At 44.9% G+C, this 18,410-nt stretch overlaps 2 protein-coding genes across 2 annotated transcripts in view; one reads left to right on the top strand and one right to left on the bottom strand.

Moving 5' to 3' along the window:
- The window catches only part of CUNH7orf50 (chromosome unknown C7orf50 homolog), a 133,181-nt gene that overhangs the window by 80,050 nt on the left and 34,721 nt on the right, over positions 1-18,410 (bottom strand). The window lies entirely within an intron of this gene.
- On the top strand, positions 9,901-11,001 carry GPER1 (G protein-coupled estrogen receptor 1). The gene has a single exon (XM_012808718.2). The coding sequence runs from the start codon at positions 9,907-9,909 to the stop codon at positions 10,996-10,998; it is 1,092 nt and encodes a 363-aa protein (XP_012664172.1). The 5' UTR covers positions 9,901-9,906; the 3' UTR covers positions 10,999-11,001.

Here is an 18,410-nt window from a genome sequence, read left to right as displayed (position 1 = left end):
GGCGGGCCCGGGCTGGATTCAAACCCACCACCTTGGGTGTACGTGGCTGGCGCCTTAGCCACTTGAGCTACAGGTGCCGAGCCACGAAGCCTATTTTATAATAATGTGTTGACTATCTCATGTAATTTAAGGACTGTACTGACAGTAAGGAACAGAACAAACATACAGATAATATGGTTTCTACTGAATGCACATCACTTTTGCACCATTTCAAGTTGAAAAGCCTAAACTGGGGACCACCTACCTACATTATAACTTGGTCTGAAACAGTCATAGCTGGTCAGCCTTCAACTCTGCCAGAAAGTTTGGGCAACATAAATCTTGTTAAGAACAAAGAAAGGCTGTCTTTTAAACATGTTTCATTATTATCAGATGAGCTTAAAAGCACTAAAGTAACTGGTATAAATCCAGTGTTTTTGCTCTACTGTGACCTGGTAAACAGACAATGCTCCCTCTAGGCAGGTCAGTGAAAAGAGCAATTTTAAAAGCCCCATCTATTCTATCTGACTCTGTTTGCAGAAAGGCTAGTAACATAGGAAATATAAAAATACAAAATACAATAATTCACCTAATTCTAAAATTTACAGTCATCATTCTTGCTAGATTTATATTAAGAATTTCTTGGTTAGGCCGGGTATGGGGGCTCACACCTGTAATCCTACCACTCTGGGAGGCCAAGGTGGGTTATGGCTTGAGCTCAGAAGTTTGAGACCAGTCTGAGCAAGAGCAAGACCTCATCTCTACTAAAAATAGAAGAAAACTGAGGCAAGAGGATTGCTTGAGCCCAAGAACTTGACCGTTGCTGGATACTATAATGCCTTAGCACTCTAGTCAAGGTGCCAGATTGAGACTTTGTCTCAAAAAAAAAAAAAAAAAATGATGTCCTTGTTTGAATAAAGAGATGTGCAAAGGAAAGGTGTCTCTTTGGCTTTATGAAATCTGCACCTTTGATAGCTTCAACCTTAATGTTAGTCTGCAAATTAAACAAAAACATGACTTTTGTTAAGTTTATGTTTTCAACGTTTATATACAGATAGTGTCAAAAAATGTGATACACATTTTAAGAAAGGAAAGAACTATATTAAAATTGTTATACTCAATATATATTGATAATAGTTGTTATTCTGTATATCTGTTATTCTATATATTGAGCGAAGTCAATGAGGTGAGGCTCTGTACTTACCTGGCTTCCTGGAGTCTGTGGTCCATGGCCACAGGTAGGGGGATTCCTGACCTGACCAGGTGAAAGGGACAGAGACTAGATTTCTGGGAGGCTGAGGGAGCTGGAATTGTCAGGATATGGTCCTGGGAGATGAGGTGCAACATGAAGATAGAGCCCCAGAAATCTAGAGAGCAATTAGAGATATCTTGTATCTCTAATAATTACAGAAGTCAAATGTAACTTGAGTATGATAATTTTACCTTGAATATTACAAAGTTTACCTTTCTTAAAATGTATGTATATTTTTTTGGTACCCTTTGTATTTGCCTTATTTCTTTAGAAGAAAAAAGACTTGGTTCTTACATAATTAAGAGTAACTTCTGCCATAAATATGATTAAGGTTTCAACCTTACAAAAGAAAACTACGTAACCTAATCGTATACACCCTCATGTTAATCTGAAAAAAAGAGTAGCTTCTCTAATATACTATTCAATTTTTTTTTCTTTTTTTGCAGTTTTTGGCAGAGGCTGGGTTTGGACCCACCACCTCTGGCATATGGGACCGGTGCCCTAAGCCTTTGAACCACAGGTGCCGCCCACTATTAATTTTTTTAAATGTTCCCTCATTTACTCATTTACATTCACAAGCCCTCAATATGGCAAGAGTAAAAAGTCTACTCACAGCCTACCAGAAGTTCAGCAGGGAAGTTTAACTGGGAAGACATGACAAACTGGAGTCTAGGATGGAAACTGTTCCTTTCTGCCTAGAATAGGGAGGGCCAGGATAAACAAGATCAGGACTGAGAAGCTACAGTTCTTTCTCTATCTGATACAGTGAGAGTCTACAGCGGCCCCACCTCCAGGGCCAGTTTCACCTAAACACTTAAGTGTGTCTTTTCTGGGGTCTCTACCCATTGTCACATCTGTTCAAAGATGTCTCGGTGCTCTGGCCAGAGCCCCACATAAACTCCAGGAGTTGTTCAATTTGTAGCTAGCTAGATCAGTTGTTTTCAAACTGGCCGTATGAATTTTCACACTCTGTATTCATAGAGTTAGCCAAAGACCCCAGCAGACTGCTCTCTAGATTTCTGGGGCTCTATCTTCATGTTGCACCTCATCTCCCAGGACCATATCCTGACAACGCCAGCTCCCTCAGCCTCCCAGAAATCTAATCTCTGTCCTTTTCACCTAGCCAGGTCAGGAAGCCCCCCACCTATGCCGTGGACCATAGACTCCAGGAAACCAGGTGAGTACAGGGCCTCACCTCATTGACTTCCCTCATCTCAGAGGTCAAGTCTTCTGGCCTGTTGTCCTGAAGTCTGAAAACAGTTGTTTTCTGTAATTTACCCAGATTTTAATAGCTTTAGAAACCCAGCCACAAAAATGTAAATTGGTGGTTCTTAAACATTTTCTTTTTGGCAGTAGGATCCTTTCTTTAAACCAAAGCTTATAAGGGGGCTGAACACGTAAAATATTTAAAAAGACTACTCTGATTGGAGTGGGGAAATAAGGAGCCCCCCATCCGTACTTAGTCCTGTGAGGTACCATTAGTGCTGCTGTGACTCTGGTCCTCTGCATCTAGCACCTGGCCACTCATCCCATGTCCTACATCCCTCTGGACACACACTAAGAATAAGCAGCTTTCCACATACAGAGCCAACAGAAAAGTAAGAAAGCATCTGGGAGTGTGGTTCTAGCAGTGAGAAGATGCTTTTATATGCTTTTATCCAGAGAAAGGATCCATAAAATCTTAGTTTTAAATAGACAAAATCAGAACTGAGAGTGTGGGTGGAGAGAAGTCTTGTGGCTTTCACAGGTGGGGCTGGGGCAGAGACCCAGGTCCTCAGCTTCTCCCTCTGGGATGCTGGTAGCCCCACCCCAGGTAGCCCACCCCCATGTGAGCTACGTGCATTGGTATGTCATTCCCAAGAACTGGGGGGACAATCCAGAATGCTCCTGGCCACCAAGACCAAGCATCAGTACTGCGCCTATAGAGATTAGTGGCTGACCTGTACTTAATGCTGGAGGGCAGATGTTGGGTTGGGGGCTGGGTGGCCATGATGATTTCTGAGCACAGTAAGTGCCTTCTCATGAAGGAAAAGGCTAGAAGGTACACTGCTACGATCGATTTTCTAGGAAACAGCCTTGGACGTGGAGATGGCCTCTGTGCTCAGCACACTGCAGTGTGTGGTGTACACCTGGGGTCTCACCTCGTCATACTCCAAACAGGGCCAGGTGGCCTGCCTCAAGACACGCCCACTGCCACCAGAATAGGTTGTGATGGGCCCTGGGGGAGGGAGGTACCTACAACACCCTGCCTCTCAATGTTCTGGTTCCAGGCTCAGCAGACACACACCCATAAATGAAGGTTCCGCCCTTGGCGTGGGCCAACATCCTGGGCGATTCTGAAGGCATCAGGAGAGAGGAAGCCGCTGTGGGTGTGCACCACTTCCTGCCTGGGCCGTCTGAGGGAGCCCTCCCCGCTGCCATGCACTGCCACGGGGCTTGTACAGATTCCCGCTCTGCCTCTCTGGGGCCAGGTCTTTTTTTATAAAAGGGGATTACTAGCACTAGTCTTGCTGAATGCTCCAGACTGCTATGAAGATCAAACATGCAACAGCACTTTGTAAAGTATCACACAGAGGTGAGTGACATCAGCGGGACCTTGCAGGTGAGGGAAGATACTCTCTGCCTCCCTTGACTTCAGATCATTGGAGAAAGTGCATGAATGTTGCATGGATTTCTTTCTGCAAGCCTTGGGCTGTGTTTTCCAACATACGTTAACTTGAATTTCTCATTCACACTGCTGGATGTTCCAGCTATAACCCTATCATGGAAGCAATCCTGGGAACATTTCTGACAAGCTTGCTACCTAGTGAGTACCCAAAGAAGAACAAAAGAGCCAAAATGACCAGCTCGTGGCAGGCACGAGTTACCACTTGTGAATAGTAGTAGCAGCAAGGTAGTGGGAGGGGCGGCCCCACCTTGGAAAGTAGAGGGATATTTGGGTATTTTATAGAACCATCTAGACTTGTAAACCACCACCCCTTACACCTCCACTTTGTAGGCTCAGAAAGGATAAATCAATCACCCATTACCAAGTGGCAGTCACATGGCCTAGGGAATAGAACCAGGCTGGACCAGGTATGCCTCAGACACCTGGGCTTGGCAGCTCCACCCGAGACCAGGGAAGGAGGACCCCAGACTGAGACCTTGACACTGCTCGTTCCTGTGGGAGGTTTGAGGATGATTCTAGTCTCAGAAAGAACTAAGGGTGAGAATGTTCCTTCAATGTTCCCTCCACGGTCAGTGTGGTGGAAAGAGGGAGCCAGGAAAGCACCTCAGACCCGGGACTTCTCAGAATAATAACTCACTGCATGTGTGAAGGGTAAGGGGCATCTGCATGGGCACGTCACTCAGGCAGGCTTCTGAAGTCAAGAACAACCTGCCTGGCTTTATTGGTATTTTTGTTCTCTATGCATTATCCAACATTTGGCTGTGTTTGCATATTTAACTAAATGAGGAATGATCAGGTTTGATTCCCTTTCACTTACCGTGTTCTGGGGATAGAAAAATATTTTTACTTTTTAAAAAACATCAAATTTGACAATGACACAAATACATTATAAGATGACTGTTAACATGGAATGCTTTTGGTGCGATGGCCAAGGCTGCAGCTCCACCAGACTCAGCCAGTCCTGGATCCATCCTTTGCCAGCTGTGAGGCCTTAGCTACACGACTTCCCTCCATGGTCAGTTTTCTAATCTATGAAATGGGGGAATAGCAGCCTGGCCTCACAGGCTCTACAGGAGAATCCCTGAGACAAGGTACACAGTACTAGGCACAGGGCTCAGCTCACAGAAGCACTCATTAAACGCCAGGTCTTATGCTCAATAAAGACTTCCACACAAGCCTTCTCTCCTCCCGTTACCCACGGAAGCATTCACTAGGTCCATGGACAGAAGTTCCTGACATCTGTGTCCTGTCCCTTATACTAATTAGTTATATGATGGTTGACAAGCCACTCAACCATCAAATGCTTTAATAAGAAGGCTTTTCATCCCCAATTCAGCTATCTGATCCTACACCTTAAGCAGAAAAATCTAAGAGTATCAGCCAATCAACATCCTAGAGCAAATTCACCAGAAGCTGCAAAGATGTGGAGTGGTGTGCTCAGCAACCCCTGACAGTCTAAAGTGCTTCCTTAATCCTGGGACAAGCAGCAAAACCAGGAGCTGTGGGTTTTCGCAAGTAGGGAGCAGCTATTTTTAAGTGACATGTCCTGGCTATTTCAAGGTTTGGATTTTTATTTTATTTATGTATTTAAACCAGAGGAAGTTGTACTTTCTCATGACTCATATCTTTCAAAATGGTGTCTATGTTGGAGACATCTTGACTTCACAGCTGGTCCAAAATGTCCAAGAGCAAATCAGCTCTGTATTTTATCATTCAAAGTTTTTATAAATTTTTACAAAGTTTTTATTGAAGTCATAGAACTTATACATTAGGAAGGAACCCTGAATGTTAGTATTTTTCCATAAAAAATTAACATAGCACTCTGTGTTTAAAAATATCTGTATATTTCCTAAAACATGTATCAGAAAGATTTTAAAACATCATCACACAGAAGGTTCCTGCACAGCAAGCTTGTCACCAAATAGAAAGGGGCTGCTGCATGGGACAAGATGCAGCACCAGGGAGTGTGGTCCCCGGACACCTCTGCGTCTCCTCCAGGAAGACCACGAGGCTACCACACTGCTCTTCAGCTATGATCATCTGAGCTGTTCAGACTCAGTGTACAAAAAAGAACTCAATCTCACCACTTCAAAAAGTTAAAAAGATAAAAAGATACCAAGAAGAAAGTATTAATGAGATCAACTGAAATTTAATTTCTATGAAAACCCACAGCTGGCCTGAGCAGTCAGCCTGAAGCCCCTACCCCACCCCCCACTTCCCACCCCTCGCTGTGCCTCTCCCTAGAGCCCTGGGCAGAATTTACCACCAGCAGGTGAGGCATTTGGGGAGGGCAGCCAAATACAGGGCTGTCCAGACACTGGGGACAAAAGAAGTTTATTCTCTGATCACACAAGCTCAACAAATGAGCAACAACAAGAGAGGGAAAGGTCTCTGCGGATGACACCCAGGAGACTGGGATTTACATGGCTGTGGCACTGAGACAGCTGACATGAGAGAAAAACTGCAGGTGGAGTATCCCTCATCCAAAATGCAGGGACCAGAATATTTTTGATCTCAGATTTTTGGGGGGGATTTTGGAATATTTGCATATACACAACGATACAGATATCTTAGGGATGGATTCCAAGTCTGAACACAAGATTGATTTATGCTTCATATAGACCTCACACACATAGCCAATTTTATATAATATTTTAAATAATTTCATGCCTAAAATAACGTTATGACCACATTTTGGCTGCAATCTGTCACATGAGGTTGAGTGTGGAATTTTCCATTTGTAGCATCATGATAGTCAAAAATTTTTAATATTTCAGATTTCAGGATTAGGGATGGTTCAACCTGTACTTAGGTTCCTAATTTACTTGTCAAAAATACCTGTTATTTCTTGGGTTTAAATTTTGCTCTGTAAATATTTTTGTCAAATTCATAAGTTAAATTCTCTATGTATTTATTATTCATATGCTACTGTGTTAACGTATAAAATCTCATGTTCAGTTTTAAAGACAATCGGTTGCTAAAATAAGCAAGAATATCTCATTTTAACAAATGATGATAGGCTATTCGGATAAACAATATTTAGTATAATTCCTTTAAACTTTAAAATAAGTTTGTATCGATGGGTGAAGAAAAGCAGTTAAAGTGGAAACTTCCATAAAAATGGCTAGTGGGATTGAGCTCATTACCAAAGCATGGAAGAAAAAAAGCCAGCAAAAAAGTGGTTAATGCTGGCCTTAGAAGGAAGCAGCCAGAGCGAGTCCAGGGAGCCAGTCCAGGGCCAGAGTGGGCCCTGGGAAGCCTATAAAGCCACAGTGCCAAGGAGGCCACAGACGGCACAGACACACAGAAGCTTGCTCAGGGGACCTTCTCCACCACGGCTCCCTAGGGTGGGGTCTTTCTTTTTCTTCCAGTTCTGCTAAGCATTATTGGGGAAGTTGAATTCCACCTTCAAGACAGTTTCAAGAGCACCTCCAGGCTGAAGGAGCTAGCCAAGAAAGTTTGGAAGGACATCGAGTCTACTCACAGGTAAGCTCAGCGCTCACTCCTGGGGCAGGTGGCAGGGGGAAAGAAGGGAGGAAGGTCTCACCTAAGTGCAGCCCCGCCTTGGCAACAGCACACAGACGGAAGAAAGCCGTACCCCTTGGTGGGAGCAGCACCCAGCCTTCAAAGCTCAAGGTACAGACTGCTCCTAGAGATCCAGTAAGAAATGCCAGGCAGCCCTGGTAGTCTCCACACAACCCCAACAGGGGCTCTGCCTGAAGTGCCTTTTACAGGGCACACTGAAAACACTAAGATTCAGTATTCTGTCATATTCTGTTAAAGCAAGAAGGTGTATCACTCTAAGAACACAAGATATCCACAGCTCCGCCTTGTACTATAGCCCCTTAGTCCCTCCTAAACCCTGAAAGCTATAGACGGATTAATATTCCAGTATAAAGGCACAGACGGAATGGAACCGACAAAAATGTGCTCTCATTTTTTTTAGATCTGTTGAACAAGCAGTGGAAATCTGAAATGAAGTATCTAACTATTTAATATTCACCTTTTAGAAACTTATGGCCAATGTTTATGAGAATACTGGGTCAGTAGTAAATTTTACACTAGGTTCATGTATCTTTTTATTAGACTATTATGAAAGTAACAGTATTTTTCAAGAATCAAAAAACTCCATTTACATGGAAAAGAAACAAATGACTCATTTTAAAAGTGTTTTCCCCAGAGTTGATTTAAAAAATTGAGGCAAGACAACAAACATACGTTAAGGGTTCTGCTAGCCCTTACCTTTCTTCTAATACTGCAGCCTCACATTTTCCACAATTTCCACATTTAGAGAGCAAAGCAAGCACTACGGGCAGTTTTTAAGAAGAAACTAAACACAGAAGTTAAATACAGGGGCTTTCAGTATCACAGACAGAATCTGAGAACTGTGACATTTAGCTGTTCAAATTGGTATTATTTACTAGAGATGAATAAAAAATGGAAAATAACTAATAAAATAAAATGTATCAACCCCAGCTAAGCAAATGTGATTGAATATTTTGAAAATAACGACTGACACCAAAGCAGTGATTTTTCTTTTCCTTTTTTTCCTTAAAGCAATGTTTTTTAACTTAGTCAATAAATCTCTAGTCTGGTTTTACAATACTTTAAAATAGTTCCTAATGATTTCAAAAGATAAAATGAAACTCCCAAAACAAAACAAGTCAAATCCATTTTCATACTCTAGGGTTTCTTACACTCAGCACTACTGGCAATTAGGCAGATAATTCTCTGCAAGGAGGCCAGGGGATGTGTTCTGTGTGATGTGGAAGCAGCACACCGGCCCCCACTCACTAGGTCCCAGCAGCACCCTGACCTGTGACACCCCAGTATGTCCAGGGGACCGCCAAGGTCCCCTGGTTGAAGACCTTACTTCCCTCCATAACTTCCAGCTCACAATGGTTTAAGTGACAGGAAACCCCTCTATCCCAGCAGAGCCACTGCGTCTACCCACTTCCTCTGTCCTGTCATAAATGAGACCCTGAAGGAGACTTTCTTCACCTGTTCCTAGGTGACAAATGGCATTACAAAAATATATTACATTTTACAATGATTTGTTACAACACTGAATAAAATTTTAAAAACCAAGTCCTAAATCAATGACCATTTTATTTTTATTCTCTTTCATTCTATACAATGAAAAAAAGTTTTATTTTTGGCATCCAAACTTAGTACTAACATTAGCAAAAAAAGCTAAACTTTTATCTATTCTATTGCAAGAGAAAATATTCTGTTTTAATTTCCACGACTGAAGTTTTTGGGATCCACTCTTTCAGAAAAACTGAGCTTTTCCCTTCCCATCTTTCTCTCTTTCCAACAGCTACTGAAGTTAAGTTTTACTTCCTCTTCTAATTATTAGCAGTTTTCCTAAGATTCCCATACTCAGCGTCCATGTGAGTTCATGAGCCTGGACCTCACCACTAGGGGAGTCACTCTGCCTGTGAGGATGACTCACTGTCCCGGCTTCAGCTCAGACTAAGCATCTTGGGAACCCTGAGCAAGGAAAACAAGGTACTTTCTACACGCATTTCTTCTGCTTCCACTCAGTGGTAACCTCTCTCCAAGATAATAAAACCCACAGTTCTGCCCCTCCTTGGTACTTGTGCTACACTACTGAGACCTGGCTGGAAGCATCTTGCTTTGCTGGAAGGTGAGGCCGTATGATGAGACTCAACCTCTCCCGTCTGCTCTCCCAGGTGCCCAGAAAGAAGCAGCACCAGGTGCGCTTTGAACACAGAGGACACCCCAGGAAAGGACCACAGCACGGGTAGCCTCCAGTTACCCCACATGGCAGCCAGCAATGGGCAGTTAACAAACCCAAAAAGTCACAAGCACCCTGGTGATAAGCGTTCCTGTCTTACCAATGTCTGGCTCACTTCCAAGAGAGCCACCTTCCTTTGTAAAAATGGATTCATTGTTGAAGACAGATTTCTGTGAGCCTTTCGGCAAATCCTGAACACTGCCCAGACTGGAGACCAGCTGTGACTTCCAAGGCCGTGGCTTGGGCATGGAGTTCTACCCAGGCACCCAGCCTGCAGCCAACAACAGCAATGCCCCAGAACTCAACCTGTCCCACCCACTGCACAGTGCGGCCCTGGGGAATCAGACAGGCAACCTCTCTGAGCACCAGCAGTACGCAATTGGCCTCTTCCTCTCGAGCCTGTATATCATCTTCCTCTTCCCCATTGGTTTTGTGGGGAACATCCTGATCCTTGTGGTGAACATCAGTTTCCGTGAGAAGATGACAATCCCTGACCTCTACTTTATCAACCTGGCGGTGGCAGACCTCATCCTTGTAGCAGACTCCCTGATCGAGGTGTTCAACTTGGATGAGCAGTACTATGACATTGCTGTGCTGTGTACCTTCATGTCCCTCTTCCTGCAGATCAACATGTACAGCAGCGTCTTCTTTCTCACCTGGATGAGCTTTGACCGCTACATCGCCCTAGCCAGAGCCATGCGTGCCAGCCTGTTCCGTACCAAGCAGCATGCCAGGCTGAGCTGTGGCCTCATCTGGATGGCCTCTGTCTCTGCCACACTCGTACCCTTCACTGCTGCCCAGCTGCAGCACACCAAGGAGGTCTGCTTCTGCTTTGCAGACGTCAAGGAAGTCCAGTGGCTTGAGATCACCCTGGGGTTTGTGGTCCCCTTTGCCATCATCGGCCTCTGCTACTCCCTCATAGTCCGTGCCCTTGTCACGGCCCACAGGCACCGAGGCCTGCGCCCCCGGAGACAGAAGGCCCTGCGGATGATCCTGGCCGTGGTCCTCGTCTTCTTTATCTGCTGGCTGCCAGAAAACGTCTTCATCAGTGTCCAGCTCCTGCAGCAGGCACAGCCAGGGGCCGCACCTTGCACACAGTCTTTCCGCCATGCCTACCCCTTGACCAGCCACATTGTCAACCTTGCAGCTTTCTCCAACAGCTGCCTGAACCCCCTCATCTACAGCTTTCTTGGGGAGACCTTCAGGGACAAGCTGAGGCTGTACATTGAACAGAAAACAAACCTGCCAGCTCTGAATCGCTTCTGTCACGCTGCCCTGAAGGCAGTCATCCCAGACAGCACGGAGCAGTCAGATGTGAAGTTCAGCAGCGCAGTATGAAGAACCTCGAGGACAGAGTGCCAGAGGTGGCGCTCCTCACAGGAACTGCACACAGCCAAGCCTTGGTGAGCAGAGGGACAGGTCATGCTGTCAGTCAGACACTGACTGCTATGGTCTCTTCAGTGCCTCAGTGACAGTCACGCTTGCTTGGTCGTCCTTGGGGTTGTTAAGGAAACCTTACTATGAGCCCTCCTTGATTTTGTACAGCTCACACAGAACCACCACAGTCCAGAAATGCTTGCTGCAGACCGTGTGACTCCAATATCAAAGAGCCACTTAACACCAGCTCCTCTCTGTACACCTTGTTCCTTCAGCAACAAACAATTCTAATATTGTCCAACAAAAGCCAAATGGAGAGTCCACTTTGGATGAAATATCTTAGTTACAAGCTAAACCTACAATAAATCTGCCACACTGGGGTAAAAATGAAGCCTGGAGACAGAATACACTCAATTGATCTGACTTAGACATGGTGGTATGTTTTTCATGCCTATGGTTTGTAATTCGGTACACGCTAATCAGCGTACCCTACACGCTAATCAGCGTACCCTAAGTTAAAGAGGAAGAGAAAAGAACACTGCTCATGCACAGCTGAGCACCCGCAATCTCTCAGAATGATACCAGCTGCTCTGTGCAGCCTCACCAGCCACACAGGGCAGCTTGGTCTGCATTAGCTAGGACGGTTCTTCCTGAATGAAAGAAACATCCACCTTCCTGCTCTGAAATGCTGATTTAGTTGCTGTTTTGTTTACTACGATCTTTGTCATTTCCTTACTGTGGAATGAGACCATGAGAGTTGCCCTGCAGATCCATGGGATGCCTCGGTGAGATCCTCTGGCATATGTGATTGAGGAATTCACCTCACAAAACTAATAGTGGGGACAAGGACAATATGTAAACATTCTCATTAAAGTGTAAGAACAGATAAACTGATGACTGCTGGTGACACTCAGCCTTTGTCAATAAAACAGAGTCATGTGTTGATCCTTCTACTTGGTCTAAGCTGTCACTAAGTAGGGTGGGGATAAGGGTGGGATGGGATCCTCAGTGGGAGAATCATTCCTCTGCCATACAGAAAACACAGCCCTATTGCCTCATAAAACTCACTCCCTGCCCACAGGACTCTCTTACGAGGCCCACCTGTAGCCAGCTGGGTATAACCTGGCATTTCGTGGGTGTCCAAAATGTTATAGTCTGACACTTCCACTGCAAGGTCTTTGGGCACTACAATAGTTATGATACAAATGCAGGGGGCAGGTCTCAGCCTTGCCCACCGTCTGTACAATAAATATACAATCATTTTCCAGAGGGCATGTGCAGAGTGGCAAGCTGGGAGGGCTCCCCTCCTGCTCCCTCCCGTATTCCAGCCTGAGGCCTGGCCTTCCACTTCCCATTCTTCCTGCCTCACCCATCCCCAGAGGACCCACCTCCCAGGTGTTAGCAAAGCACACCCAGAAAAGGACCCACAGCCCCAGCTGAGGAAACATGCACAGGAGTTTCGGTAGGGCTTCCCAAAGGAGAAATGAACGGCTTCAATCATTTTTAATGGTTATTTCCCATTTAAAGCCATGATAAGTTTTTGTTTACTATAATATAAATTTAGATGTATAAACAAATTTAAAGGGAGACAATTTAAAGAAAATATCTGGAAGAAAACAGGTGGTTAATGGATATGGCAAAACTGAAGCCTTAACCAAATTATGTAGCGAGCCTAAGAAATTACTCTTTCCTCTTTGTCCACAACACTGTGCACTGGTGGGTGCCAAAGGCAACAAGGAGGTGCCTGTGTCCCCTTAACCTAATCACCATGGGCTCAAATCTCCTCTCAGGAAGAGTCTGCTCCAAATTGTGAACGCACAGAAGTGGCATCCCTAGGGAGTCCCGCCCACTTAGGGCTCTCTTAATAACCCCCCCACTTGAGAGCCTGAGAACAGGACAATGAACACCGCTCAGGACAGCTCCCACATACCAGCAGGTCTAGTGAGAAGTGGAGGATTCTCAAAGTGGCCAAACCAGCTCACATGTGGCACTGCCCTGCAGACTATCAGAGTACCATGGGGTCCCTGTGACTCAGGTGCCCAAGCACCTTCCCTCCCCTGCCCCTTACAGAGGTCCTGGGACACTCTCCCCTGCAAGGCCCCAGGGACAAGGCTTGCCCTCTTCCCCAGGAGTGCTTCTCACCATGCACAGGGCACAGTGGGACAGGGCAACATTTTTACAGCATGAGCACTTGATACCAGCTCCTCCTTGTGACCTTACTTAGGTGGCTGACAGGGAAAGACCCCCACAGAAAGGAGGCATGAGCTGTGCCCGCCACTGGGCAGATAACTGAACAAGGCACTCACCTAACGTGCTCACCATTCCTACCCAGCTTGAAAACTGGTAATAGACAGATGCCTTTAAAATATGCAACTGAGACCCAACATTTTTTAACTTTCACCTCTAATAGGGAAGGGGTGGAGAGACAGACAAGGAATAAGGCTTAGTCTCTGTTCATTACAACAACCCTAGGAGATACATATCACCCCCATTACTCAGACAAAGAAACTGACACTTCTGGAGTATGATACTGACACTGCTCAAAATCTTAAATGGTAAATGGCATAGCCAGGAATTAAACCTCAGTCTCCCTAACCCCAAAGCCATGTTCCTTCCTCTGCAGCACTGGGCACCACCTGGTATCTACTGGGCAGAAGTATACTATGCAGAAATCATGAAAAGCAGGGAGCCAAAGACACCAGGAGGTCAATGAGGCAGAATGAACCTCTCCCCTGAAGAAATGCATCTGACAAAGCCCCAAAATATCACTCAAGGGACTGGAATTCACCCCTCTAGGTCAACCCACTGCCTGTGGCCAGCTGTGATTTCTATGTCCTTCTAGTCCTTCTCTACATTATGACGCAATCAGCTTTGGTCAAGAGCTCTTCTCTGCCTCTGAGATCACGAGGACAAACCTGCTCCTGCCTGCATATAACAGACACCACTGTCATTGCTCAGAAGTGTCAGGCCTGCCCCTAAGGCCCCTCCACAGCCCTAGGATTCTTCAGGTGGTACTTGCCTATGGCTCATGGGGCTAGGCACGGCCCTGCCACAAAGCCCGGGAAGCAGACTTCCTTGACCTATGACATAGTCCATAGTCTAGCAGATGACAGATATGTGCTAGCTGACCAATAGGGCCGTAAGAAAGGCAAGTGCAAGGCTGAGGACCCTATGAGCCAGAGAATGAGCCAGGGGCCTCTGGAGGCTCCTTGACCCTGAAATGTTAGAGCTGGTGTTTGTGAGACAGGCAGGATAAGATGAGCTTGCCCAGCAGTGACTCCGTTCAAATTCATGCCCTGCTCATCTGTCTGAGGGGGAGGCTAATTCAATTATTTTGAACAGGAACCCATACGATAAAATCAAGGCATTTTAACTGCTTCGTTGTTTCCTCATAACCCAACTCTCTCCTGTACATTAATGCTTTCTAAACCCCATGAAGAGCTCAAAAGTACCTAACTATAAGCACAGGAAAAACCTTTGTGTAAGCACATGAAAAACCTTTGTTTTAGCACTGAATATGATTTCATCATTTTCTTTGTGCTTAATAATTAACTCTTGACTACATGAATGTGACAGGGCCCTTCCTGCCCTTCCTAGACCCCCTGGTGAGGACAGCAGTACTGAGTTATAAACCTCATGTGCTACCACCTATGTTTGTTGGGGGACACTACAAACAGATCTTTTTAGTAGGTTGTTTTTTGCAGTAGTATGGGTGACGCAACTCTGAAATTACTTTCCATGTTTTATGAATTGAGAAATGTGTGATATTCTTGAAGTCAGAGTTCTCTGAGGGTGAGAAGGGAGATACAGCGTCCAAAGAGAATGCTCAGGGGAATGGACAGAACTGACTGAATCAGGTAAACCCAAGATTTCTAAAGTAAGTATGTGAATGCACCCATGTGCATACATGTATGTATATTAGGTCTAAGTATATATGTACACATGTGCACTCACAAGCATGCTCGTGTATACACATTCATATGGGTGCATGTGTACATATAATCAGATACCAACACACTACTGGTATATTCGTGAGCTCTAGCCACTCAAAGAGTCTAGAAAAGAAGACTCAAGCAGCTGTAGCCCACCTAGCTCCAGGTCTGGCCTCTGATATCATCATCTTTGAAAAAGAACCAGGACTCCTGGGAGAAATGGCTGAGGCAGGCCAGGTATAAGATGACAGAAGGACAACTGGCTTCAAGGACGTGATGGGGTCACACTCAAAAGAGACAGTCAAGGGGGCTCCACTGGCCAAATCTGGGACGTTAAGATAATTAAGAAGAGCAAATAATTATACACTGTGAAAAAATAAGAATGCATAACTCCATTCCAATAACAGATATAAGCAAATATAATTTAAATAAAATAAACAATTCATAAAATACAGGATGAGCAGGGGTGGCGCCTGTGGTTCAAAGGAGTAGGTGGTGGGTTCAAACCTAGCCCCAGCCAAAAACTGAAAAAAAAAAAAAAATACAGGACGAGCAGGAACCAATGCACACATGCACAGACAGACAGGAGGGTTCTCGCACATAGCAGTGTTGGCTGGTAAATGTGGAGGGGTTGTCAGAAAGTCATCACTTGCAGTTGTCACAATGAGATGGGTGAAGGCTGAATCTCAGGGTGCTCAGTGAGGAGCAGGATCCTGCACAGCCAGACTAATCTCCAAGACAGCACATAACCCAGAGGGAGAGTTGCTGCACAGCACACGGGATGACCCCTCAAAGAGTAATGATATCAACATCATCAAGAAGAAGAAGAACACATTGTAATCTAACAATGTGTACCTGAGTCTAATCAGGAGGAAATATCAGATAAATCCAAAACGGGGACAGAGAGGCAGTACACACCAAAAACATCACTGTCACAACAGACAGAGTGGCTGCTCCAAATTCAGTAAGAAAAAAGAGACGTAGCTCTCTAATCACTACATGGATCCTAGAGGAGATAATCTACTAGAAAGAAAAAAATATATCACCCAGGGTATAGAGCGGTCAACTGAAAAAATTAGAGTATTTTGGTATGTTAAAGTATTGTGTCCATGTGCAAGTTCTGAGACTACTAACTGCTGTGGTTGTGCAGAATAATGTTCTTACGAAACACACATTCAAACATTTGAAGGCAAAGGGTCCTGATGCACGTGACTTGTCCCCAAATGGTTGTAAATGGGAATACACACAACAGATAGAGTGTGAGCACAAGCGTGCATATAGGTATCATAGTACATAGGACAAAATTTTCAGAATATCAATTCCTCATCTACCCAAAAGAATTGAAGACACATGTCCAAATAAGCACTTGTACATCCATTTTCAAAGCAGCACTGACTTTGAAAATGACCAATAGGTGGAAAAAAATCAAATGTCCATCAATCAAGGAATGGATACACAAAATTGGTACATCCACACAGTGGAATATTATTCAACCACAAAAAGGAATGAAGCACCGACATATGCTACAAACACAGATGAACCTTGGAAACATTATGCTCAGTGAAATAAAACAGACTATATGCTGCATGATTTATGAAATGCACAGAGTAGACAAACCTACGAGAAGGGAAAGGAGCTTAGTGGTTGCCAGGGACCCCAGGGAGAGAGAGCCATTGAGAGACTGCTAATTGATATGGGACTTCTTTGAGGAGTAAAGAAAAAATTTTAAATTAAATAGTGGTGATGGTTGTACAAATCTGTGACTAGACTAAAAACCACTGAAGTACACATGTTAAGAGAGTAAATTAATGGTGTATAAATTCTGTATCACTAAAGCTGTTGTTTAAACAACACTGCTCAAGCACTGGGCTATGTTCCTACAGTTGGTCTTTCCTTCTTGGATACAAGCCAGTCTCTACAAAACAAGCCAGTACCTCTGAAATAAGTGCTCAATGATCTACACCCCAGAGGGGCTGAGGCCCAGGACTCTGTACACCCCTCGGCAGCAGCCACACAACAGTTCCTGAAGATGTAAAGGTTTAAGCCATCTGGAACTCTAGAATCTATCCTCTAACATTTATTGTAACGCTCCTAATTAAAGTTTTCTCCTCTTACTCATTGCCTAGTAATTCAAGCTTTATTTTCCTTTCCGCAGTGGGAAACTAATTATCTGGGGTATCCTTGGATATGCTTTTAAATTAAAAATAGAGGAAAAGAACGTTAACAAAAATTTAAGCTGAATGTATTAAACCATTCTCTGGAATCACTCACAGGGTGGTGAAGACCGGCTCCACCTCCTGCTGAGCACAGTCACCAGGGGGCCAGGAGACTTGCCAGACTGGAGGTGCCACTTGGCTGGCCCACTCCCATCTGGTGATGGCCCAGGCATCACTGTCCGACACATGCGTCAGAAATGACCAAGGCAGAACAGAAACATAAACCATCATCTCATTTATTCTGCACTATTTCTGGATGCTGTTCACTGGGGCAATTTGCTGGGAACTCCAGAAAACTATAGCCTTATAGCTTAAACCATTCTAGGTCATTTTTGGTCTTTTATTTTAGATTTGTGATCATTACTCCTGGAAAATAGCAGAGACCCAAGGGTGCACGAGACATGTTCCGGTGTGGGCACAGGCGCAGCAGACTCAAGTTTTTGGCCTTTCCTCTCAGATCAGGGAGGAAGTTCTGGCTCCGCCTTTCCCCATCAAGACTTTTCAACTGAGACTTGGGGAAGAGAATGCCCAATTGCCTGGGAAGTACTCACTGAGACTAACATTGCAGCACCTCATTTTAGGTTTAATCAGTACTCTGCCTTTCTAGTTTTCTGGAAGGTGAGTAGTGAGCTGACCCAGCTGGTACCAGAAACAAGAGGCGAGGTGCAGAGGAAAGGCCATCTGAGAAATGTCTCTGACTCCCAGTCTATCGCTGTCCACGAAGTGTGTCCTTAATTCTTGGGCCTTACCCAGGATCCCCAACCTGGTCACCTCTAGGAAAGGACCCTCCTACCAGGCATGGCCCCATCAGAACTGCTCAAGTTCTACTCAGCCTTGAGCACCAGTTTTAAGGGACATAAGGCCTGGGCGCCCTGGCATTGGCTCTTGGCATGCCAGATGGCCTCGAGCTGACACACATACTACCTCAGCAGGTGTGTACCTGTGCACACAACCGCAGGCTCAACTTCCACATGTGCCCAGGTCTGTGCTATCAGAGTTAGCCTTAAGTCTCCAATTGTCTTGTGGGCAGGGGTGACACCTGGGAACTGGGATGGAATCAACCTGAAATTTATCACAAGAAAGGAGCTTCCAGGAGCCCTGGGAAGGCCCAATGACTTTCAAAGTGGCCAATAAGAAGGCTGGCTCTGTTAATGCCAACATCTACCGATATGAGGCCTCTTAAAGAGGAAAACACAAGTGAAAGATGACATTTTTTTTTTTTTTT

The sequence above is a fragment of the Otolemur garnettii genome, unplaced genomic scaffold, assembly GCF_000181295.1.
Source record: "Otolemur garnettii isolate 467f Iridium unplaced genomic scaffold, OtoGar3 scaffold00092, whole genome shotgun sequence".
In the NCBI taxonomy this organism is placed as follows: Eukaryota; Metazoa; Chordata; class Mammalia; order Primates; family Galagidae; genus Otolemur; species Otolemur garnettii.
The sequence above is the reverse complement of the archived record's forward strand: the minus strand, read 5'-3'. Positions and strand labels throughout refer to the sequence as shown.